The sequence below is a fragment of the Dermacentor albipictus genome, chromosome 7 (assembly GCF_038994185.2).
Source record: "Dermacentor albipictus isolate Rhodes 1998 colony chromosome 7, USDA_Dalb.pri_finalv2, whole genome shotgun sequence".
Classification (NCBI taxonomy): domain Eukaryota; kingdom Metazoa; phylum Arthropoda; class Arachnida; order Ixodida; family Ixodidae; genus Dermacentor; species Dermacentor albipictus.
Window position 1 is genome coordinate 4,856,307 of NC_091827.1, and position 25,961 is coordinate 4,882,267.

The window sequence follows — 25,961 nt, forward strand, 5'->3', positions numbered from 1 at the left end:
CATCGAAGCCTTGCAGAACCGTGCTGCGCGATTTATATTTTCAGATTATTCACGTTACACCAGCGTCACCGCGTTAAAGAATAAAGCTGACTTGGACAACTTAGCACTTCGCCGTAAAATTTCTCGCCTAACACTTTTCCATAAGCTTTATCACCATCCATCACTTCACGATGATTTCTTTCAGTCACCAACAGTTATTTTTCCACGCCGTGACCATCCATACAAAGTCAAACGCATTAACTGCCAGTCATCCCATTATGCATCTTCGTTCTTACCACGCACAATAACTGAATGGAACGCCTTACCATCAGTCATTGCCACGGAACCAGACTTGACTAAGTTTCAACATTTAATTCGCTCACGACTTGTCGACTAATCGTATTATTATTCTTTTTTGGGACTTTTACAGTGTTTTTCGATATTTGTTGGTGTTTTTAGTGCAGTTGCCTTATGTTCTCCTAATATGTACTAATGTTTTCTCTGTAATAATTGTGACCTAATTATCTTGTATGTTAACTATGTTTCACTGTATTATTACTTCTGTTAACCTCTCTTGTTTTTAGTATGTACAAACTACAACCAGTGCTTGTGATTGACCCCCCCCCCCATGTAATACCCTCGTAATGAGGGCCTTTGGGGGTATTTTGAATAAATAAATAAATTAAGAACCAGGCAGTTAACTGTCGATACCAAAATGCGATCGTTCTGCGAAATTTAAACAAGAACAGTGCAGCGGCGAGCGCAGAATCTTTTTCGAGACGAACAGCTCTGGGCCGTCCAGCAGGTCTGCGGGGCGCTTGAAAGGCGGGGACCCAGGCGCATAGTAGTACACTATACCCAGGCGACTTCATAGATGACGTAGGCCCTCGTCGGTGCTCGTCGGGGCATGTGAGCAGCCAACTGCAGGCACAAATAAAGTTGGCTCCAATCCAATCCAATCCAAGTTTCGAACGCGCGCAGCGAAATATCCAGGGCGCTGTTTGTGCAGGTTTTTCTATTGGCGCAGGGCCTTAAACCAGTGGCGTTAGGACCCCGAGCACCCCGAGCCTGCGCGCCTACTTTGAAGAGCGTTGTCTAATAGTCAGATAAGCCTGAAAAATGCCGGATTACTCTCGCGCCTCTGTGCTTAAAGAGGTACGTTGTCTCCGCGTTACGTGGCGGTTGGTATCAGTGGTTTGCTTTCGCATGCAGCAGTTCAAGTCCTTTCTTGTGCATGTTCGCGCAATCTATTATTCCCCCAGATTGACAGAAATGAAGCACTGGTACAGGACTACCTTTATCAGTTGGATCAGATAGAGTCGAAGCTGAGGCGGTTCACACTGTCGGACTCTGAAAGGTATGCTCATAGAGATCTTGCTTGGAAGTTAGGCTAAAGGTAGTGAGCGCAAGGAAACACGAGGACACATTGGGCGCACACGCACTACTAACAAGAATGATCTTTTAATTCCTTCGCCGAGCCGTGCTTTTTGCCCACGTGCTGCTGCGCTCGACCAGAGGAGCGAGCACCTGTAGCCAAGATGTACCGACAAGCCCACATCGCCTACCTCGTTGGGCTTGTCTTGTTGTTTGGTGATGCGGCTGAATATGCTTCTTTGTTGTGAACTGGACAGTCTCATTCATGCCAGTTCAAATATTTTGCGTTGCATTCATCAATTCCTCGTGATCTTTTGTTTTTTATTCTTACCTTCACCTACAGGAAGAAGCTTGAAGATGAGGTCACGTCCCTGAAGTCACAGCTAGACACATTAGGTATATGGCTTTGATGATATCCATTTCATTTATTCGTTACAGATTTCGTTCATCGTGCTTGGTGTTGAATCTAAGCACGGTAACATAAAATGGCAGGCTTATGCGTTACATAATATACCAGAAAATATACGGTAGACACCCGTTAAAACGAATACGAAGAGGCTGTGAAAACATGTTCGTCCTGATAGAAGTGAAAAGAAGAGACTCAAAATGTATTATTCCTGGTGCGCCCAAATATCGACGACATAGAAATTACGAATTGAACAGCATCAAAACCAAAAGGCAGATGCTAAAAGAGACGTTTATTGGCTTTCCGTGTTACAGAATATTGCTTTTCGCACCCCATATATATTATTACGATATCATCGAGCGATGCTCAAGAAACGAGCCGCTGCGAGAACAACGATGAAGTTGGTTGGTGCGCTTGGCGCGAGCGAGTGTCGGCCTGGCTCCAGTGTAAATAGCCTGTAAATAGTCTCTTCTGTCTGTCTTTCCACACGCAACAACATTAAGGAATTGCTACTTCTCGGCACTGTGCAGACTGTTGTGCTGTCACAAAAGCCAACGTTTCACCAAGCTTGCCTAAGAATTCTTTAATGCCCCTATGTCGCAAAAAATGCACAACGTGATGCGCAGTAGTAGAACAAGCAATGTCGCTGAAGCCAATGTGAAGCGACATCCCTGTTCGACTGATTTCTTCAAGCCTCCATCTTCACGTGAACTTCTGCCTTGTTTTTTAAAAAAATGTACAAACTGAACCAGGGCATTATCAGATGCGTCACATGTGAATACTGCTAAGATGTCTCCTCACGATAATTAGCTTTGAAGGGGCACTTCAAGGACCTCTGCAGTCGTGTTTTTTGGTGTCAGTCCTACAGGTTTCCACATCATCGTTGACTCTAGCATAGCTATTTGTGTGCACAGAGGCACCATTTACTTCTTGTGTAGCTAGCAGAGTCTTGCATACCAAGTCTGCCAATCTGGACCTCTCGCTGAGCCAAGTTCTAGCAGGCTTCAGTAGGAGCCACGGAAGTTTGGTTTAATCAAATCAGCAGTTTGTGTTAAGCGTATTTCTTTTGTGTTAGGAATATTGGGAACAAACCAAGTGTTCACACACGGTTCCTCGTATCTGAAATGCTGTAGTACTTTAGTGCAGCATTAGCATTCTACTGATGCTGCCTGCCACAGACTGCACTTGTATTGTTGGGTGGAACTGGTAATGGTAACAGTAACACCTAATACTCTAATAATAATACTCTGATAAGGTTATCTTATGCAGAAACAACTAGCACCTTCTATCAAGCGCCATCATGCACCCTATATGCCAATTTGACATACTTCTTTGATCTATGAAAGCAGTTGATCTCATAGCTGGAAGACCACATGTTCTACTACATAGTGTTAGATATCAAAATTAACTTTAAACTCATTAGATTTATAGTTGCATCACTTGTAGAAATTTTGTAGTGCTGTGGAGCTCAATGGGCCCTGAAGAATAACAGTTTCAAGGGAAAATACATATAACTGACGTGAAGACTGTTCACGACTCGGTGAAAGATGAATCCTCAAATTGTTGCAAGCCCACAGCAGTAGTAGCTGTCAACTTAGTATGCCATCATTTATTGATGTTACCATAAGCAGATAGGAGAAAAAATGTATTGTTGATTGCAAAACCCCAGTCCAGGCCCATAAGACAAGTGGGTCTGTAACATGATTGAGTGAGAAATTCTTACAGCGGAGTTGATCCTTTTTTTCCCCCTTATTTTTCACTTTCCATGTTTTTGCGTTATGGCGAGTAACAGATGGGAACTGCGTTTCAGATGATGGAGCACAATTCGTCAACAGCTGACACAGAGCTAGCAAAATAAGTGTTTTTGTTCCCCATCCAAGCATATTCTGTAGCCTTGTGTCTGTTGTTAAGAGGAAGCTTTACCTCATAAGTTGCTGTTTAAATACATGTCGTGTAATGGATGAATAATTTTGCTTGGCATCCACTGCACCAAATTTGATGAGGTTTGTTGCATTTGGAAGAAAGAGTTAGAGCCTGCCTCCTGTAGGGAGTAAACCTTTTATTTAGGTCAGGAAAATCATAATATCAATGATAACTGCAGCATAAAGCTTGATATGCCCTATCAGTCTTTTTTTACTTGACAACGCAGAAGGCTTTCTCAGTGCCTTCACAGCAGTAGCAGTTCCTCTTAACCAGTTCGTCATCATTCATCCCAGGGTACTATCACAGTGAAGCCAGGGTACATTGTATTTCTATCGATTAGCCCACTATAATTTCTCTTCCATCTGTTGTCACTGTTGCACTCGCTAATTATTTTCATATATATATATATATCTGAGAATCAGCCATGAATACCATTTAAGAGTGGGGATTTCTTATTTTTGCAGAGCTTATTGCATTCTTTACCCAATAAGATATAGATAGAGTTTTGGCTAAAATCCAGTAATTCAGAATTCTTGCTCCCTAAGCAAGCTTTATGAAAATCAGGTTAAGGCTGATATTTTCCCTAAGTTTATTATTTCATAAATTATACTAATAAATGCAGGTGTTCAACATCTAGTGATTGCTGCCCACCTTATATGTGGAAGTGGTCAGCTTATACAATATTAATAATATTAATCATATATGCATATGATATATGCTTTCTTATCGCTTATAATTTAACTCGCGCAGAAACTAGAAATATAATATTGACATGTGTCATGTTTATCTTTCTCGGGTAACCACGTTTCACCGCTTAACAAATCACACAGCGCAGAACGCGCCTGCATGTATAGGAAGTTTCTGGAATGTTATCGATGGTTCCATCCGCTGTCTGTCACCGAACCTTGTGTAATCTAATTGCATGTATGCACGACGTGAACGGTGTAGAACTTTGTGGAAGACACGGGGTCCCAGCGATTACTCTGGAACATCCGACGACTGATGTATAAAAACCGTCACGCTTGACCCGCTGATCAGATTTTCGACGATAGCTGACCATGTTTGCCGCTGTCGTTGTGCTATAAGTGTAGCCTGTTCTTGTGGGCACAGTTTCGCCCAATAAAAGAGTTTTGCCTTTCACAGTATTGCTACTGTGTTATTCAACGTCACCACCATGTGACAATATATTTAGCACTTACTGACCTTCAGTGAATGAAAGCTTGTTGCCCTTTTAGTAGCCGCATATGCATGAATACAACAATGGCCCATTGCATTGCGTTGCATTTCCCACACGTTGCGTAGATGTAAATTGCAGTAATGCGCCAGCAAGCAAAGGAAGCGCTGACATTACTCTGCATTGCACATGGTAGCTGTGACGTTGAAAGGACGTTTTCTCAACTAAAGTACATTCAAATAAGGGAGATGGGCTGGCATTCCATTAATTTTGTTTCAAGGGCATACCGTGCGAAGGAGTAGAACCGTACGACAATGGGGAAAGATGAAATGCCAGAGAGCTCTTGGATGGCCATAGAAATGCTCAAAATGCGCATGATAATGTATGTTCACAAGGGCTCGTAAGGTAAGGAAAAGCATGACAGCGGTTGTGGAGTACTATTTGTGCTTCTTTCCCCTTTCCTAAAAAATGTGCGGAGACTAAAATAAATTTGGGATCACCAAGAATGTTTCCATTTCCTCTTTTTCTTTATGTGGTTTCTTTTAAAATTGTAAGTAATGCCTGCCAGTGGGAATTTGTATAGATAAGTTTGTCACATAAATTGCTAGTAGTTCTCTTTGTCATTATATTTTCCTGTGAGTGATGTATAGATTAAAATTTTGTGTCCAAAATGAGATTATTGCCCGTGTTAATCATTTGTGAAAGATACTAAGGGAATTCAGAACGTTGGACTCTGATTTCTCCTTGGTGAACCTCTTTAAAAATGACATCAGATGTTTACCCCTCAAAATAAAAAAAAAACATATAAAAAATAGAAATAAAAATGAAACAAATAATGAAGCACCCTAGATGTAAATAAGATACACAGTGTAAGTGTAAGATATAACAATAAAATAAAAACAAAATGGTGTTTTTAGGAAAGCATAAATTTGGACGTTTGGCGATATGATTTTTTCAAATGCTAGCACAGAATTGCTAGTGGTATTCAGTGAAAGTGTCTAGACAATGTGGATGGTTTAAAACGTGTAGATTTGTATGCAGTTAGGCTTGTTAATGAAAAGTTAATGCATGCATTGGTACCAAATTAACACCACAGTTTGGGGGGATGTTCCCAACAATTAAAGAGCCATTGTCAACCCCTTGTTCCCCCTTGTGTGTACATACCCCTGGGCTCCCTCCAAGACCAATATTAAAGGAGTTTGGAAATCATGTTCACTTCTCAAGTTCAGCTTAAAGGAATACCGACATCAAATTATTTACTGGTATGTTATTATTTTAGTGAAATGACGATCAAAGACCTGTAAACCGCGGAGAAAATACCGTAAAGCATTGGAGCACCCCAAATAATTTATAATTGCCGTTTCTACGAACCAGAATCAGTTTTGGTATCTATACAAGTGGATACATCATAACGACTAGATACAACAGCTAGCTCTAATCTTGTGACTGCAGTGGCTGCCGCATACGAGTGCAGCCAAAGGAAACGTACACAGCACTTTAGTTTATTTCTTTATGAGAAACATCATCATACCTAGCCTTACTGCTACACAAAGTTAGCAAGTCTTGCTGTTTCATGACATCATGATTAATGTCAATAATGCCGGGGCTGGCATTTAAAGACCAACCTTAAGTGACACCAAAGAAAGATACTAAACTGAGTTACACGAATAGATAATCCATCTAGAAGTCTATCATCGTTTTGTGTGTGCCAGTATTGTGACCCAAGGTCCCACTGCTGCTCCTGAATTTGAATCGCCTACACTGAAATATACAATTTCATATAATAGGTACCATAGTCTAAAATAGGTGGCACCATTCCGTTTTTTTTTCTTCATAATTATCTCGTTTACAAAAGCTTTGTTCTTGCTATGATTGACGAATTCATTACAGAAGTTTAAGCTTTCGAACTAGCTTGACTCAATATCTTTCAAGTGTCCCTTTACTATCAAATTAAGTGATCTTTTAAGTGTTTCCCAATTTGCATACTTGCTAATTATCACCCTTGCACATCTGAGAAGCATCTGATAGAGATTTCACAACTTCCAGAATATGTCAGTACTTTAATAAAAGTGCGCTGTATTTTCAAGAAACTGAAAAAAATCTCTAAAGCCTGCTTGGTTATCCAAGAATCTATGTAAGTGATGCATGTCTAGAAGTGTCACTACTGTAGTAGAGCAGAAACTTCATCTCAGACATGCTGTTAGCATGAAAAAGCTTGGCACTAATAACTTTTCTTTTTAATGCGAAAGCATTATATGCCCCACTACATGAAAATCCGGCGGTGGCATCGGTGGCGTGGCCGAGCGATGGTACCAAAAATGGCCTATGCCGCAGAAAGTTAAATGCTCGGATGCAAAGAAGAAATGTTCAGATTGATGTCTATTTCTCAGGCAGATTCCTGAAAACAAAGTAAATTAATGGATTTGAAAAGGAAATTTGGTACGTTTCGATCTGGATGGAAGCCGAACCCAGGTCTCCGGGGTGCGAGATGAGTACGCTTCCTCAACGGCACGGTGGCTCCATAGTTATGGCTGAATAAAGTTGTGGCTAGTGCATCCGTCATTGCACACGTCACGTCGCAGCCATCTGGCTGACTAAAAGTGTGGCTTAGTGCGTGCATCATTGGGCACGTGATAGCGCAGACAATGGTGAAGGAGGAGGTGGCACCACATCGTGAGTGCATAAAATAAAAACATTTCGCCAAAGAGACTATAATGCTTTCGCATTCCCACACGTAAGCAGTCTTAAGTGTGTCTGCTGAATTTGAATGAAAAAGCGCGATGGTAATTATTTTCTTTTTTTTTTGTTTCTTGCAGAGAAAGAGCTCACTGGGCTGCGGAAAGAAAACCGTAAAAGTATGGCAATAGCCGCTTGCTTGTTTATACTGTTCCTCATTATTTACTACTTTCTAATTGTAAAAACAATAACTGGATAGTGCTTCAATTGTAAAGTATTAATTGTACATTCCAGTCTTCCCAATTTTACACTGTAAACTGTGTTTCTGAGCAGAATTAAACAAGTTCAGCATTGTTACACCCAAGATGTTTGTTGTGACTGTAAAGTTCACACTTGCTCATTGCCAGGGTCTGGCTACGTAGCCGCGTGGCATGAAATAGCCTGCATCGTCATCGCCTCCTCTAAAAGAGGAGGCGATGGCATCAGTTATAAGGAATATGTTAGTTCCTTAAGGTGCAAGTATAGTCCAGTGTGCCTGGCAATGCATGGCAAAGTTGGATACGTTACGCTGGCGGTGCCAGAATTGCCAAAAATGTGCACCTGTATTGTACGGTGCATGCATCATGACCTGCAACACCACGGTGATCAGCTGTTGCCACAGTGCATGCACACAACTGCACAGCAAGTTAGTGCTTTTTCCTTTGGCAGAGAACCTCTTCATTGCACTTTAACTGTAGGCCGGCCAGCCAAACTAGCCCGTGATGCGCTCTAGTCTAGCGGCTACGGTGTGAGATAGGACATGCTCCATTCACTTGCTGGCTATAGGGCTGATGGGCTGGAGTTTTGAACGCACCGTGACGCGACCTCGCGGCGGTCAGTAAAGTTGGCTGGGTAGTACAGAAAATATGCCATCCTGTAGAGTAACACAGGTCTCGCTCGTTTTGTGACTTGTTTTGACTTCTGTGTATAGTTCCCATACTCGAAAAGAGTTTGACAGGTACGTAGGGCATTGTGCACTACCGAATGCAGCACAGGTCATTGAATGCAGGCACTTTTTGTCCGACAAACCATGCTGAAGGCGGGCGGACCCGGCGAGTTGGTAGCAAACTCTAGGCAAGTATACACCAGACTAGGCCACGCAGCGTGTGGTTCCCAAAAGTCGTCACCACTGTTATTCATGCACGGTGCATTGTCATGAGGGTCATGGGCCTTACACGCTTGAATTTTCAAAACACTGTGTGAAATTCGAGCCTGGTGGTGAGCGATGAAATTGGCTGGGTAGTATACAAGTCGCAGCTCCTCACATTAAGTTACAGTGTCACTGGGCTGTATACAGCCGGTCTCACTTGCTTTGTGTGTTGAGGGTTGATTTCTTGTTTTGTTTTGATGTTCAGCTATTGAAAAAGGCACCTGCATTTGCTGACAGTAGCCTGTGGATCATCTCGTTGAGAGTGCACCCCATTGTAGCTTAACCATGAAAAATGCAGTCGTTTCTAAAGATGCATGCGGATGAGCTCTTTTTATTAGAAAACTGCCACACACAGGAATTTAGAGGACCTAAAAGAATTTCTGAAAGTGGCCCACCTAATTAAGCGAAAGTTCATATAGAGTGCTTGAAACTCTTTCAAAACGTGTTGCTAAGAGAAAATGGATTGACTGACGTAGCACAGAGAGTCAGTTGCAGCAGTAACATAAGGAACTGTACATAAAAAGTGTTTAATTAGTTTATCACATTGTATGTTACTGCCAACAAATGAATGACAACAAACGGAACGGTTGCTGCGGTATCACTCTTTCTCTGAAAAAGAACAAAAATAAATAAAGAAAAAAAGCTACTGCGTCTCAGCGCTGATCACAGTATTTACTCATTGCCATGTCTGGAAATGCGTTTTTGTGGCATAAGCATGCATGTGGGCGGCAGTCTCAGCGTCAACACATACCAGAGCCGGTGAAGCAGCTAATTATATTAGTTTCATTAGTTAGTTCATTGTTATCGGGCCTCTTTTCTGAGTATGTGCACATGCTTCAGTGAATAGACACATATTGGAGCAATCTGCTGTCGCACCTTGGCATTGCATGACTTGAGCAGCACACGCACGAAAGCAACAGCACACCGAAACTGCATCTGCGACCTCTCAGCACACAGCACTGTCAGCACAGTGCTTTGCTTCCTTGGCTATGGAAAGGCATGCTACAAAGCCTCTCGTGCATGAAATTCTCCAAAATTTTCACCGCAGTGCAGCTGAGACGAGTAGATATCCCGTGGCGCCATGCATTCACCAGCAGGGCATCACGTTTTGTACTAACCGAAACCTATAAGCGCAGCATAGAGGGCTCTGTTGACCAGTGTTTCTGCAGGGTCACCTAGGTAGCCTGTCAGGCCCATGCCAACGCACGCAGAGCGATGCTAGTCATGCTGTTTGCGCGGTGATGCTAGACTGTAGAGGCGTAGACCTTGCGCCGTCGTAGTGTAACTGTGCTGTACATGATGCACGCCAGCATTACGCCGGACTGTATCCATGCCTTTAGCTGGGGCATATGCTGCTGGTAGGCGACAGTGCTAACTTCATCTGCACATAGCTGCGTTTGTGTGAATGCCAATACCTGATTGCCCAGTGTGAGATGGGATCAGTGGTGCTCGAACAAGGAACATGACAGGCTTAATCCGACGACAGTTCACAAGAATAGTGTGTCTGGCTAGTTGCTTCATGATCGATAATTTGCAGTGCACAACAGTAGGACAAAGCGAAATACATACGTACATACCTTGCCAACAGTCAACTGAATGGTTTAATTTATTTATTTATTTATTTATTTATTTGTTTATTTATTACTTCTAACCCTGAAAGGGCTATGAGCAGGAGCGCAAGTACAAAATCAAGAATACGTAAGGACACATTGTTTGAAAAATATTTATGAAAGGACGATCACACAAGCACTTAATCACAACAAGGTAAACACATAATATATACAATCGTGTGATAGAAGGTTGAGGAAAACAGGGAAAAAGGTCGCACAGAAGCTCAACAATGATGAGCAAATTATACAGGGGCACCAGCTTGTGGGTGTCAAGGAAGTGGACTCTTTTATCACGACGTGAAATGGCTACCTCAGTCAAAGGACAAATTTAGAGACATTTCAGGCGAGTGCACTTCACCTTGCTGAGCATCACTTTGCCAGCATGGTGCTAGACGGCGAAACAGAGTGTCATTCAGAATTGGTTACAATAATGATCTATGGAGCCATAGGGCTCAGAACGATTCCCAGTATTCCGAGTTTTAGAAACGGCTATCATTCTGCTGTGAAAAAAAAAAAAACATTATTTACGAGAACCCTTGTTATATTATCTCTTGAACATGTCTACATATAGAAACAACCAAAATCCAGATAGCCAAAATGGTGAACTCCATGTCGGAGAACTTTACAGGCACCAAAAATGAACGTCTCACGCATGTTTGGCTTCATTTGCGTCACAGGGGCACTCCCAACATTTGGACTAACAAAAAAAAAAAAAAAAAGGCTCTTAGCATTAGGGCCAACTCAACGTTAAATATTACGAAAGGAAACAAAGGAAGAAATGCTTCAAATTGTCGGGTAAAAGTTGATCAACATTAAGCAAGCAAAACGAGCCTATATAGCTTTTGTTTACAACATACATTTTATTTTAGTAAGATTAGGAGAGTATAACTACAATATTGGCAAAATGGCTAAATCTGGCACTCTCGCCCTTCATCACTTTTTCTATGCAATTTCTTTTTTCCCCCATTCTACTTCTCTCTTTCACGAAAGGCATTGCGAGCCCCATTGTATGGTTGTAAGGCCTGTTGCAATTGCCCAATGCCTTCAGAGTTAATAAAGAATACTGATATGCATGTGATTGTTCCCCTTTCTTTGGTGAACTTATGTTGGTGCTCAAGCACTCGGATAAGCTAACCAGAGACATATTGGAAGCTTTTGAAGTACAATGGTGCAAGCTTGATTGTGTCAGCAGACCTTCAGTGTGTCTGTCTGGAAAAGAAATTGAGTATCTTTATGCAGCTCTTTAATTGATAAGAAGGGCTTCATTGCTTAAAGGCCAATATTTGAATAATGATTCAGTTGCAAGTCAGCACTGTGTGTATGTCTCTTTGTCCCGTTGCATGCTGTGAGTTACTGTTGTGATAGTGTCGAAATTTGTTCTGATGAAGACAAGTTCCCTTGCAGAATGAATAGGAACTGGTAAGGTGTCTTAGCTTAAATGAGCATGAACAGGACAGGGACGGCATGCAGCTGTGGTGCTGATTTTCATAGCACCACCAGTGTCTCTGGGTGTCATAATTTAACATATCGCATAACAATTGAGGCAGTCCACATCATAAGAAGAGGTGTTGGGTGCATTATGCCCCTGTCAAATGGGTAAATTTGTCATTTTTGGTGACCCAACTTGAGCCTTGGTGTTGTTTGCAGGCTGTTGGATGGGGACATTTAGTGACACTTCTGTTGTTGAGTGCATTCAATGAATTCATAATGCAAAAAAGGGTTAAGGCGTGCAGGCACGGACACAAAAGAAGAGAAACGGACAACGCGAACGCCTCTTCTCTGCTGTCCGTGTCTGCATGCCTTACCGTTTCTTTGCATTATGAATCCTTACCAACTAGCTCAGCTTCCTGTCGTTCTAAGCTTCAATGAATTCACTTTGTGGTGCTGAAATGTGTAGCCTCGATAGCAGTGCTTCAAGAATAAATGAAAAAATATTTAACATTGAGTTTGCCCTAATGCCAAGAGCTTTTTTTTTTTTTTGTAGTCCAAATGTTGGGAGTGTCCCTGTGACGCAAATGAAGCCAAACACGCGCGAGACATTCATTTTTGGTGCCTGTAAAGTTGTCCGACATGGAGTTCGCCATTTTGGCTATCTGGATTTTGGTTATGTCCATATATGTAGACATGTTCAAGAGATAATATAACAAGGGTTCTCGTAAATATATATATTTTTTTCGCAGTAGAATAATAGCCGTTTCCAAAACTCGGAATACTGAGAATCGTTTTGAGCTCTATGGCTCCATAGATCATTATTGTAACCAATTCTGAATGACATTTCGTTTTGCCGTCTAGCACCACGCTGCCAAAGTGATGCTCAGCGAGGCAAAGTGCACTCGCCTGAAGTGTCTCTAAATTTGCCCTCTGACTGAGGTAGCCATTTCACGTCGTGATAGAAGAGTCCACTTCCTTGACACCCACAAGCTGGCGCCCCTGTATAATTTGCTCATCGTTGTTGAGCTTCTGTGTGACCTTTTCCCCTGTTTTCCTCGACCTTCTATCACACGATTGTATATATTTTGTGTTTACCTTGTTGTGATTGAGTGCTTGTGTGATCGTCCTTTCTTTATGTACCTGTTCCATTTGCACTTTGTTTTGCTAGGATCACTCCCCTTGTCAAAACTTTGACCTGAGGCATCCCTTGGTCAGTCACTGTTAACTTCAAGACCCCATTGTCTTGTGAAGGTTTTCAATGCAAGATGTGCATTGTTTATGTTGTCTTCAAAGAAGCTAGTGTGGTGTTTGCAGTCAGAGGATTGAGACTGACTGTGCTTTGCAAACTGTGGCCCACGATGCAGTAAACAAACAGTGAACGCAGAAGCAGCAAAGGAATGCACAAATTTTCATTTAGACACGTCCGCACTGTTGCATCATACACAACCTGTCATCTCGCACTAACTTTCTGTATGCATGTAGAGTGCCACACTCGGTCACCCTTGAAGCAGTGCATCATCAAAATACTGAGATGCAAACAAATAAATGTACACCATATCTCCGCATCTACCTGATGGCCATACTACTGCATAGCTGCAAACTTCTTCAAATTTATTGTGAAATTTCCAATTTAGAGTTTGGTTTAATAACACCAACAATTTTACAATCTCTTATTTGTACCCAATTGAGGACAAAACTAAATTCAAGAGTGCAATTCAAGAGTGACTGCCCAATTTTTCAGACTCTCTCAGTTATTTGGGCCTACCTGCAGCATTGGCACTTACTGCACAGAAACAGTGTATAACAGTGCCGAAAAGTTAGGCCAGCTTTACTTGAATATTTGAAGGAATGTTTTGACGGAAACCCATCTGGCTGGGAAGAATCATGCAAATAAGCAATAATCACTTGTCGTACATGCGGGAAAGTTGGGAATGATAAAACCCTTCCCAATGTGCAGGCACGCTGTTTGCATTTCGAAGTCTATGTAGCTTTGTCTACTGCACTCTCAGTTTCGTTTTGGACTTGTTTCCAGTCAGGGAAGCCAAAATATCTTTTCTCAATTTTTTTATGTGGTTGGTACCCTTCACGAATAGTTCTGTTTGTGGTGCAGATCATTCTAGCTGCAACTATACAGCAAAGTGTTCACGGCCATTTTCACAGCACCCCTACCAAAGAATGTTTTGAATGTTCATAAATATTTGAACATCTTGGGTAATAGAACTTTTGCCGTTCAACCAATTTTCAGAATTTTTTGGCTTTGACTGCAGTACATATAAAAAAAATTCAAAGCTAGCAGGTGTAATGCTATGTTTGCTTGAACATAGACACCATTATTTTTTTGTTGTTGCAATTGCGAGGTGAATGAAGCACTTTACATTATATTCATAACTATCTTACAGATATGATGCCATCTGCGCATACGAGAATGGAAAGCCCACACAAGAGTTCATGAACAAAGACCCACAAACATTTCCATCTTTATTCAGCTCCTCTTTTTTCACTCTGTCCCATAACAGTTACAAAGTCCTATAGAAGCAAACAGGCATGGCTTGTAAGCCACCATAGCACACAACAAACAACCACAATGAATGTTTATATGTACATATAGACACATTTATAGTTATGTATAATATATAATATCTTTATATATATATATATATATTTCAATATGAAGTATCACATGTAAAGTGTCGTTGAACCTTGGACGTGGGAATTTTATGGTTAGGTGCTTAAAAGCGCAGCTTAGAAGTGCTATTGTTTTTCAAGCAAAAAAGGAGGTGATCATAAGCCTGAAACGCGTGTTTGGCACACAGCGGTATTCGGACGTATAGTGCAGTTAAATTTTAATTTGGGTGAAGTGAGTATATTTTAAGAGGGTGATGGTAGCAAGCAGCAAACATCACCCAAGTCACATGAAAGAAAAGAAAACGGTGAGTAAATACTTGGAGAGACAGTAGCAAGCATTACACTCATTTTCTTACTGTTGTAATGCTGTCCATCCTGATACAGGTAGCCATAAGCAATATATTTTTGTGTGCCTGGCCACCAAAACTACTATACTCTTCCTTGAGCAAACAATGCACATATCTATATAGACCATTTTATCAGGAACCATGTTCGACATTTATGCAACAGAGCTCTCAGTGTTTTACAATTCTTAAATCGTGTGCATGACACGAGCAAAGTGCATTACGCTTTACACAAGACACATTATCACTTCGAATGAAGGTTCACCTTTCATCAACGCGAGGCCACACTTTCTTTTTTTATTAGTCTTTGTCCACACAATGAATAAAGCATTAAACTGTAACAGAGATATGGTGTGTTCAGAGCCAGAAGGTTCTTGAGAAACTCAAAGTGAATACATTTGTCCCAGCTACTGCAGGACAGCGTCATGTACGTCACTATCACATGGTTACAGAATGATATGCTGGTTTCACAACAAACGGCACAGGAGACAAATATAACAAGGCATGCTACAGCTAACATTTGAAGAAGCTAAGGTGACTTTCGTAAGGGAAGTTGGGTTGAGAAGTGGGAAAGCCATGGCATTGTCCAGCAGAGCTGTTGTGTAAGCTGTCATGACTCATTATACCTATAAGGCACCAAAAAACAACAGCACATGAGAGAGGACAACGAGACAGAGCGCCTCTCTTGTGTGCTGTGTGTTGTTTTTTGGCACCTTAAGAATAGGTATAATGAATCAATACCAACTGGCCCAGCAAAGGAGTTCTCTTAAGCTATCATGACAATTGCAGGTGAATCAAGTGTGTGTCTAATTAAATAGCTTCGAAATAGTTCTTGAACAGTTACAAAAGTTGCAGCTACACCACTGAAGCCACAACCGTTTTGTGTAGGACTATTATCAGGGCAATTTATTTTTCAGGTGAACCTCGAGCATTGTGAGGTGCAGTTTAAACATGGCAGTCTGTGAGTGAATGAAAAAAAAGAAAAACTTATTTCATCGAACTCTTGCATAAAAACTAAAATAGCCACACAGTACCTTGAGGTTCTTTGGCATAGCGACATCAAATCTACATTAGACGGTACTACTGCTACTACTACTACTACTACTACTACCACACTTGTAAAATTGTGACTGACACTGAAGAATTTGTGATGGCCACACTGCAGTGGCGAGTGAAAGTGAGTGGCAAGAGAGGGCAGTTCCACAAATGTTCCTCCGAGTGTAAAGCTTGGAGAGGCAAGACCTGTTGCTATGGTGTACATAATTTAGTCATGTCAGCGCAAACACTTAAGGTAAAGGTTCTTTGAAGGGTCTTGGGATGCAAGTTTGCACCAGTGCTTCATCACTCTTCAATGAAGACTTGCTGCAAGTGACACCGCAGCCACTCACCAAATAAGCTTATTCTGCAGGTTCCTTAATGAACCGCCATAACAACCCACTTAATGAATACATCGTTGCGCCAAAAAGGAAAATAAAGACTTGGGAGGGAGAGTATGAAACGAAAGATCGAGCGCTCGATCTTCCATTTCATACTCTTCCTCCCAAGTCATTATTTTCCTTTTTTGGTGCAACAATGTATTCATTAGATCCCAACCAACTCGCCCAGCAACAAGTTCTACACAACCCACTTAATTACATTCTGTTGTGTCGTACATGTAACTACAGGCATAGCTTGTCTGATGCCTTTAATCTTGCCTGACGTGACATTCAAAATTTGGATGCTGAATCTTTTCTGAAGGCTAGCTTCTCGAATATGTTTTTATATTTCATCAGCATTAAGCTCAAATTAGGTGCAAGGGCCTGCAGACTGACATTTCTTGACCAACCTGAACGTTTCTCTTAAGTACGTCAGAACAGCCACATCTGTTTAGAGACCAGGTGAGGCATAGAAACAACTTACACAAATATTAACAACATATTTGTGCCAAGGTTGATAAGCTATGTACATTTGGGAGATTATGTTCGGCACAAGTGTCAATTTACATAATAGACGTTCCAATATTTTTTCTCAGTTCTAACAATAAAGTGTGAATGCAGGTTTGAAAATTATTGATAATGAGGTTGTTCAGGCCATAACTAAACAATTGGGATCATTTGAATTTAACCCATCTCATTGGAACAGTGGCATTATTACGCTGCAGTTTATAATCTACAGGATCAACAACCAGGCTAACATACAGTATGTAGCACTACTGAGAGTGATCATTCCAGGTTTAATTAAACTTTGGTGAGCAGTGACAACATGCATTAGACAGAGTTAAACAAATTATCATTTAAAGCTAGCTTTTTGATTCCTCTAGTTCATACTACGGCTTCACTGAAAAATGGGTCATTTCTTACTTCAGCAAACTGGTTGAAGTTACAGATGATGGTCTTCTTGTTGCTTCACTTTTTATGTTATCTGTAACGTGTAACACAACGCAGAACTACCCAGTGTCTTTGTTTTTGCCACGTGTGAATGCAATTGTATGAAACTGCTGATGGTTTGGAGGACAGGCAGCCTCCTGATGAATTTAGTGCACCGACATCCATTAAAACAGTTACACAGAACACACAACCGTTCAGACACAAGGTGATGGCAGATCTGTTTTACTTTTTTGCTGTGGCACTCACACCATGCAGAAGGGGAAAGAGAAAGAGAGAGAGGACCACCACAAATCACAGAGTTTGCGTGACAATCACAGGCTATATGCCTTGAGTCATGCTTACAAACAAATTTGACATATATGGGCACAAGCAATACACCAGTCATATAGCAAAAGTGAATCCACGAGAAAAAAATCAATATGTTCTTGCATTCGGACATGAACACGTGCAGTGCTATGGTCTATCTGACTAAACACTTACAAGCTGTATTAGGCATGTCACAGCAGTGGCCTGCCCGAGCCAGCCCAGACAGCAGCACTCAAGACAGGTTGACCTGACAGGGAATCATGTTTATCTACTGCTGCGTGACAGGGGCATTAAAGAAAATAGACAATACACGTAGCTGCAAATTCTGTAGCGATATTGTTTGCTGCAGTTAGGCCTTACTGCTAAGAGCTAGTTTCACGTCCTTCCCCCTGGCAGGTGTTTTCGAGCAAGCAATGATGTAAAGCAACAGGAAGGCTGCGACATAATGTGCAGTGGAAACGCAAGGAAAAGAAAACATATTTTGCCTTGAAATCGAAAGGCAGGCACGCAGCATATCTCGGGATGCAAGCTCTGATGACAAACCAAGGCAGGCATCCTGCCTTTGTGATCTCTTAAATCATGTGCATGTTTTAAGGCATTGATAACATAGACAAGGGTCTCTCAAGTAACTCTGAAAGCTCCGAGGCCCAACTTGACTGCTTCGCAAATCTCTACAGAGACCTTTAAAGGAACATTTAGTAGCAAAATGTACATACAATATAACTGGTATATCACCGTGGTTGCTCTTTAAAATCAGTTTGGGTTTATTAATTGAGATAATAAGGACTTCTTTGTGAAGAGGAGTTCAAATGAAGACTGGCTTGGCCATTTTCAACTTTCCTCTCGCCAAAACCACAGCATATGCGTTGTCATGCAGATTCCACAGTCTACATGGATCCGAAAGCTTCTAGAACTGCCCACAAAATATGCGAGGTTAATTTGAGTTTTACTTTAAATTGCACTACGAGAATCTTGTTTCTCTAACCAACAATTATCCTTGGCTACAACTACGTGCGACATTGCAGGGAATTTTCTTCTCGTACTTGTGCTTGGCACCGCCAAACATACTTTGCTTTTTTGCCTCATTTTCTGGCTAGCTGACTTGCTGCTCTTAAATGGGAGTCCTTGTCTGCCACTTCAAACGTGTAAGCTACCAACCTCATTAAATGTAATGACTTCCTTTACTCTCCCCTTAAGGCCATTGCTGCCGAAATACACCCTAAACATTCCATTTGCAGCATTTATTTAATGAATTTCAATTTCATTACTCTGAACGACCCAGTAAGATTACCCTCACAAAATGTGCCCTAAACTTGGAAAGTCCTTTCATGTAGTGAGACCACTCCAGACACCGTGCGGCTCACAGGCCTGTCCTCTTTATTCTTCCCTCCGTGTAAAACTGAAAAGGAAAAACAAAACAAAAACAAAATGTTTGTTTAATTAAATATGTGTACTTTTGAGACTGCTTGTTTGTAAAACTAATAATCTACATACCTATGCGATCCTTGTAAAACCTATATTTATTGATATCGCAGTAAGAGGTTCATTACTAGTAGAGGAAATGAAGGCCATACCTTATTTTAATACTTTATGCCAGTAAGTCAGTGCAACATTGCAAGCTGTTAATTATTTTTTCATATTTGGGCTGGTGCGACACAGCAAAATTTCTTGAAACTTGCCAAGTGCAGTGTTTTTATCCTTTAGAACATGATGTAGTTAATTTTTGTCGATAGTAACCTGACTAGGCCTGGGCAGACATTGTCAAATACATGACGTCACAACTAGCACACGCAGTAACTTCAGGGCAGCATTGCCACCTGTCTTGTATTGTTGTTCTCTGTCCTCTGAAGTATCCTATCACGGTAGGAGCGACATTTTCTGGTGTTTTATAACAGAATTATGTCTACTACACACCTTGCATATCGGTGAAAAAAAGAATGATCTGTGTCAACCTCTCGTTATTTTTTGCCTGCACATACATGAGGCGAATTACACTACTCTTACCTAACTGGCAACCTAATTGTTGCATTTGCGAACTCAAACAATTTAATCTTACAAATTAGAAGGTAAAAAATAGCACCACTTTGGTCACTTCTGAAAGGCCTGCCGAGGGCTGCATGCCTGCTCTGCAGAATGTTGCATTGATAAGGCAGGCAGGTGCAAGTGGTTTTTCTGGCTAAACTGCTGCTTGGTTCATGTTAAAATTTACATTTATAAGTGTCTATTGATGGTGTTCATCATTTAATACCATGTTTGCACACAGTGCTTGCCTGCTTCACCTAGAACAAATCAGGAGTATGCGTCACTTCCGGCAATATGCCAGCTGAAACATGCTAATTTTTTGAGTCGACGACAACATGCCCAGCAGAAGACAGTGTGGTGCTGTTTTGGTCCCCTGCTGACAGATGGTACCACCTGTCTTTCCACTCAGAAAATCTTAAGAGCTTTATTACACAGAGTGCCTGAAGATGTATGCTTCCAATCCTGAACAAAACAATTAAATAATGCATTTAGACATGGTATTATCTATTAAATGAAATGCACCAAAAAAATGTCACTGAATGTGAAATTTCACTGAGGATAAATCAGCCAAACCATATTTACCTAGCTCCCTTGTCAGTGCGACATTTGGTACTGTTTGTCACTTCAGCCTGCTTTTGGGCTGCCACAGAGGATCAACAAACAAACATGTTCGGTGCCAATCTCAAAAACACTGCTGTTGCTGCAACAATACAGACTCTAACCTTCAGTAAGAAGCCGCATGCTAACATTCCGAGCATTGCTAGTATTAAAACAGAGATGATAAGAACGTGGAAATGCACAACATTCTTTTGCAAGTTCTTCACAGGGCCTTCCCGAGGAGTATCCAGATTGGCAGAAGATAGGTAGTAATAGTTTTAAAATAAAGCTTATCCACACTGCGACCCTCAGTTGCAACTTGCACTGTTTAATTAGATCTGTCCCTACGAAAAGGTCAGAGTTTTCAGCCAGTCCACTTTAAGCGTCGCAGATGTACAGTGCTTCACAGTACAATTTTGGCCATTCATGCTGAAGACTGCTGTCGTGCCAACAGTACTGTAAACCTTAGTGCTTCAAAGCTGCAGTCCTTACTGTCTGACACACACTTAGATCTTCAAAAGGAGATAGATGGGCAATTTAGCGAGGTTTCATTCTCAAGGCAGTGTTGGAACAGAAGAGCGACAAAAAAGGTTAACACGACACAGTTCCTGCTGACCCTGATACACTTGGATCGTGCTATGTCCCTCATCTGCCTCACACTGTCTCATCTACGAGTTCAGGCAGTGGTTTAACTTGTCAACAGCATTAGTGCTTTTTCCATTGTGCCATTCATTTGTCCAATTCCATACCTCATCAGTCCGAATTTTGCCAGTCTGCGTACACAACCCTGGTACCACATAGTTAGTCAAGCTTTAAGAGTGCTCAACAGCTATATCTGCGCTGGCAGCAGTGTCGCAGCATCACAACTGTATTGTGTTCCTAATGTGGTTTTCCAAGAAATTTATGTTATGCTGAGGCCAGTGCTAGCGCTGCATTGGAAAATAATACAGCAACTAGCTTCTGCTAAAGCTCAGGAACGCGTCGAGGTGTTTTGAGACATAAGCCTTTTTCAGTGCGCCACGGACACAGCCGTGGCTATGCCCATCATTTCCTTGTTTTGTTCTGTGCATGCCTTGCACACATTCTGCCTACGAACATGTGGCCAGTCACGGCAGATCCTCAGGTGAAGAAGAGGATGGTGGCGGCCGAGCTTTGATGTGGCGCACCTGTGGTGGCGGAGGCTCATCTATCTGCTGCGTGTACTTGGGTCCGAGACCGTGGTGTAGGCGCACTTTCTCAGGGTCATTGGTCATCTCATCGCTCTTGAGCAGAAAGAAAACGCCCACGTTGAGCTGCGGAATGTCGTATAGCACGTTGAGCAGAAGCATCATAGATGTCAGGCCCACTAGCAGGTACCCTGCAGAGAGAACGCATGGTATTCACTCACTGTGACAATGGCTAGAGGGTGTTAGAGATGATATATTTGGGATGTAAAGGCTTCACAAATATACAAGCCACCAACTTCTTACTCTCGCTACGATTGGCCAGTGGGGGTAGTAATCTTCTAACCTCTCCTAGCCCTGCGCAACGAATCGCTTCGTGAAGCCAACAGTGCGCCCCTTCGGACAGCACTACGGTGCCAGTAAGGCTAGACACATCTGGCAGATCAAGTATTGTTAGCTAGTTCGCTGTCCCTTTCACGGACCATTTGGAGCAAGAAAACTCCGGGAAAAGGGTGTCCTACAGCGCTCCCCCACAGACCTCAGTAGTCGTCACGGTCGTTTGACATAAGCAGCAGCTAACTGTGGAGTCAGCTCTGGGAATAAAGATGCGCCAGCTTGAGTGAAGTGTGACAACCCCTGTCTATGGGGCCCTACTCTGTTTGGTGTGTTCAGCGAAACAAAAGTGTGGAAGTGTCGCGCTAAAAGGCATCGGCTAGCGCAGACATGCTTTTTACCGCGCGCTTGCTGTGTATGTGAGCATGCAAGAATGCCGGAAAACATACAAGCACAGGGACAGGAGACTATGCTTTATTTTCCTTTACTTTGTGATGTACCTGTACACTGGGCAGCGCTGAGCGATGGCTTCTAACAAGCGCAGAAAAGTCTTCATGCTGGCTGGTGCCTAGCGATGGTTTCTAACAAACGCAGAAAAGAATCCTTGCAGCGCACATGGCCGTTATTCGACTGCCGCCACAGCCATGTCAGGTGCGAATTAAGCAGCGGTGCAGTTGCGGTAAAGAGGTGGGGCGTCACTTTTTGCCAGTAATTTTCTATATTTTGCATGTCAGCGCCCGTGATGGGGTCCACAAAGTTGTTAGACCCAGTGTGAAGGTACATCACAAAGTAAAGGAAAATAAGCGTACCTTTCCTGTCCCTTTGCTTGTATGTTTTCCAGCATTCCTGCATGCTTACATGCACGATAAGGCCATGGCAAAACACTTATGCACTTGCCGATGCTTACTTCGTCTTTAAGCATGAGCAGCTAGCAATCTGTTAAAAGCCCAGTGTGAAAAGTAGCCGCACACCAATCTGCGCTTGGAAAAGCACGCACAAGTACATGGCGAACCGTGTCAATCTAATCCAGAAGACAGAGGAGAGGGAGAAGTGCACTGCTGCCAACTTGTGACACTAAGCTCAGCGTTACAGTCGGGTGAAGCTGCTGAAGTAATCGCCAGACTCGGTGCGCAAGATGCATATAATTATGCGAAAGTTAAGGCTAGCCTTTTCAAGAAGTACCGACTTTCAGCCGAAGCTTTTTGGCAAAGGTTTCAAAGCACAGGCAAGAAGGATAGTGAGGGATATCCGAAGTTTGCATATGGCTTAAAGGTAAACCTAGTCGGGTGGTTGAAAAGCACGGAAACATGCGAGAGCAGAGACATGATTATTGAATGCATATGTCTAGAGCAGCTTTACAAAAGCATTTTACAATCTGTGAAGCTGTGGGTGCAAGACAGAGGAACTGTGACCACTGTGGAAAGGGCGGCCAAATCAGCCGAAGAATATGCGACGCGTAGAAAGCTGAACGTTGAGGACGTAAATTGGGACGGTCTAAATGGACTGCGGCAACAATTTCCATTCAAAAAGGAATCGCAGACGAAATCACTGAAGCATGTAGACGTGGAGAAAAGGATGTAAGAAAAGAGTGAGGAGGAGTCAAATGGCAAAACCGTACAAAAATAGCAGGAAAAGGAATTTGAATCTTTCAGACCGATTCGCTGCTATAAGTACCACAATTTCACCCACATTGCTGCAAACTGCCAGAAGCCTAGCATAGTTTTCTCCTACGTGGACGAAAGAGATGAGAATATGGAACTTCTAAGCCCATATCTTCACGACCTGCATATTAATGGAAAACCATGCCGGGTGCTAAAGGAGAGTGCTGCCATTATGGACATTGTCCATCTGTCGTATATGACGCTTGATGACTTCACCAGAGAAGTAGCATGGATTAGACAGGTTGTGGAAGAACACAGCGTGTGTCTGCTGTTAGCCAAAGTCAAAATCAGTGGACCATTCGGGGAGCCAGAGACTGAGGCTGCAGTTTCCAAATTTTTGTCACTGCAGTACCCTTACATCTTTTCGAATCGTTCGAATCAGTTACTGCGTGACAAAGGGTTTAAACTGGGAGAGGGCATAGTACAGGCATTGACGCGTGGCCAAGCTCGTAAAATCGCGTCGCTTTCGGCTGAAAATGCACAAGGTGCTCCAGCGGAAGCAGAAAAGAGAATAACTTCAATACCTGAATCTGAGCTAGGCCCGAGGGACAAAAGAACAGTTGAGGAGAGCCTGCCAGCTGACCAGCTCAATGAGAGCGTAGCCCTAGAGTGTCAAAGTTCAAGCCTGCAGGAAGAGCGAGCTGATGCAATCGCAAGCGAGACGGGGTCGTTATTATCACCGGCCTCAAAGAACTTTGATCAGCTCTTACGTGTGGATAGAGAGTCATTGGCAGCCAAGCAAAAGAATGATGAGAGCTTAGCTAAATTACATCACACAGCCAAAGGAGGCATTGCTAAGCGCAATGTGACGATACATGAGAGAGGAGGATTGTTGTATCGGCACTACAGAGATCGAAAGGGTAGGATTTTAGATTAGTTAGTCGTACCCACTAAGTACAGAGAGGACCTTTTGAGTCTCTGTCATGGAAATGGGTGGTCCGGCCACCTAGGCATAAACAAATCAAAGGAAAGATTGCTTATGGAATACTACTGGCCTGGCTGTTTCAAAGACGTAGAAAACTTTGTAAGATTATGCGACGCCTGCCAGCGCTCGGGTAAACCAGGAGAGACATGGAAAGCTCCGCTAAAGGTAGTGCCCTTAATAACAGAACCTTTCAGACGACTTGTGATAGACACGGTAGGGCCTCTGCCAAAAACAAGATCGGCTTACAGGTACTTGTTTACTATGCTGTGTCTGGCTACAAAGTTTCCAGAAGCAATCCCTCTGAAATAGTTCAGCTCCACCGGAGTAGTAGACGCGCTTTTTGACAGTGTTTGCACAAGTTGGGTTTCCAGCCGAAATTCAGGCGGATCAAGAGTCAGTATTCACCAGCGCACTGACTTCCACATATTTGCAAAAGTGCGGGGTAAAGTTAATACACAGTTCCGTCTATCACCCTCAGTCAAACATTGTAGAGAGGTGGCATTCAGTGCTTAAGCGAGTTTTGCATGCGCTCTGTTACAAGCACAAGGAGGACTGGGAGAACTGTCTGCCGGCAACTTTGTTTGCTTTGCGGACGGTTCCACATGAAGCGACAGGGTTCTCTTCCAGCAGAACTAGTGTGTGGGAGGACACTCCGTTCTCGACTGAGAATGTTAAGAGAGATGTGGGAAGAAAGAGGAGAGAGTCCAACAGTAGTTCAATACATGCCAAATTGTGGAACGGCTAAGCGCAACCCAAGAACTAATCGAAAAGAACATGGGAGTAGATCAAAAGAACGCCAAATTCTATTACGACAAGAATGCGAGGCTTCATACGTTTAACGCCGGATTACAGGTAATGATCCTCAAACCTTCAAGAAAAGTCCACTGGGACGGGCCCGTTAAAGTGTTGCACAAACTTTCAGATACTAACTATGCTCTGAAAATGCCTGGTCGCAGGAAGGAAGTGAAGATATATCACTGCAATTTGATGAAGCCATATATAGAGCGAAGCGGAGTCGTTAACTATGCCATCAAAGAGCAGGATGGCACTAATTCCAAGTTTAAGGAGTATAAAGCGACCTCCAACTCTGAAATCGGCCTAGAAGAAGTAGTAAAACATTCGGTAGGCTCGCACGTTCTAAGACCCGAGCAGCTAGATGAGCTAAAAGAGGTGTTAAGGGAATATCTCGAGAGATTCAGCGATCGGCCGGGTAGAACCGAACTAATAACGCATGAAATAGAGCTGACATCAACCGAACCCGTAAGGTCAAAGCCTTACAGGGCGTCTCCAAGACAGAGAGAGATTATGGAGGCAGAGATACAGCGCCTGCTAGAGCTGGGAGTTATTGAGCCCAAAGAGTGACTACACGTCACCGCTAGTACTGGTAGAAACCCCTAACAAGGACTCTCGTCTGCATGTTGACTACAGGAAGTTAAATGCCATCACTAGGGATCAACTGTACCCGATACCCAACATTGAGGAACGAATTGAAAGAGTTAACGCTGCTAAATACATTTCAACTATAGATCTCGTGCGGGGGTACTGGCAAGTTCCCCTTTCGGAAAGTGCCAGCCGTTATGCCGCATTCATCTCACCTGTAGGCACTTTTTGCCCTCTCGCACTCAGCTTCGGGCTGAAGAACGCGCCGTTTAGCTTCTCCAAGTTAATGAATATTGTCCTAAAAGACTTGCAGGAGTTCGCCTTGCCATATCTTGATGATGTAGCAATTTTTTCGGACAGCTGGGAACAACTCGTATCGCACCTCAAACAGGTGTTCTCACGGTTGAGGGAAGCCGGCTTAACGATGAAAGTGGAAAAGTGTAGATTTGGTTTTTCACAGGTTACTTATCTGGGCCA

At 42.6% G+C, this 25,961-nt stretch overlaps 2 protein-coding genes across 4 annotated transcripts in view; one reads left to right on the plus strand and one right to left on the minus strand.

Annotated features, from left to right (window-relative positions):
* Positions 1 to 921: 921 nt before the first annotated feature.
* Positions 922 to 7,896, plus strand: LOC135920772 (coiled-coil domain-containing protein 167-like). The gene is made up of 4 exons (XM_065455023.1): positions 922 to 1,134; positions 1,242 to 1,336; positions 1,697 to 1,749; positions 7,673 to 7,896. Exons 1-4 carry the CDS (start codon positions 1,099 to 1,101, stop codon positions 7,789 to 7,791), a joined length of 303 nt encoding a protein of 100 aa, XP_065311095.1. The 5' UTR covers positions 922 to 1,098; the 3' UTR covers positions 7,792 to 7,896.
* A 6,311-nt stretch (positions 7,897 to 14,207) lies between these two features.
* The window catches only part of LOC135920776 (potassium channel subfamily K member 1-like), a 278,635-nt gene continuing 266,881 nt past the window's right edge, over positions 14,208 to 25,961 (minus strand). Inside the window, exons 5-6 of one of the 3 annotated variants that reach the window (XM_065455031.2) lie at positions 21,189 to 21,379; positions 14,208 to 18,802 (exon numbers count right to left, since the gene is read on the minus strand). In XM_065455031.2, coding sequence (XP_065311103.1) covers positions 18,764 to 18,802; positions 21,189 to 21,379 — 230 coding nt within the window. In that variant the 3' untranslated portion in view covers positions 14,208 to 18,763. Of the gene's footprint in view, positions 18,803 to 18,824; positions 21,380 to 25,961 lie in introns of those variants that run through there. The other 2 variants (XM_065455032.1, XM_065455030.2) reach the window with 2 other exon arrangements.

Excerpts from the sequence above, each read along its gene's own strand:
- LOC135920772 (XM_065455023.1), top strand. The coding sequence starts at position 1,099 with ATGCCGGATTACTCTCGCGCCTCTGTGCTTAAAGAG. Across the intron at positions 1,337-1,696 it reads ACACTGTCGGACTCTGAAAG|GAAGAAGCTTGAAGATGAGG; the intron begins GTATGCTCATAG and ends CTTCACCTACAG. Across the intron at positions 1,750-7,672 it reads GTCACAGCTAGACACATTAG|AGAAAGAGCTCACTGGGCTG; the intron begins GTATATGGCTTT and ends TGTTTCTTGCAG.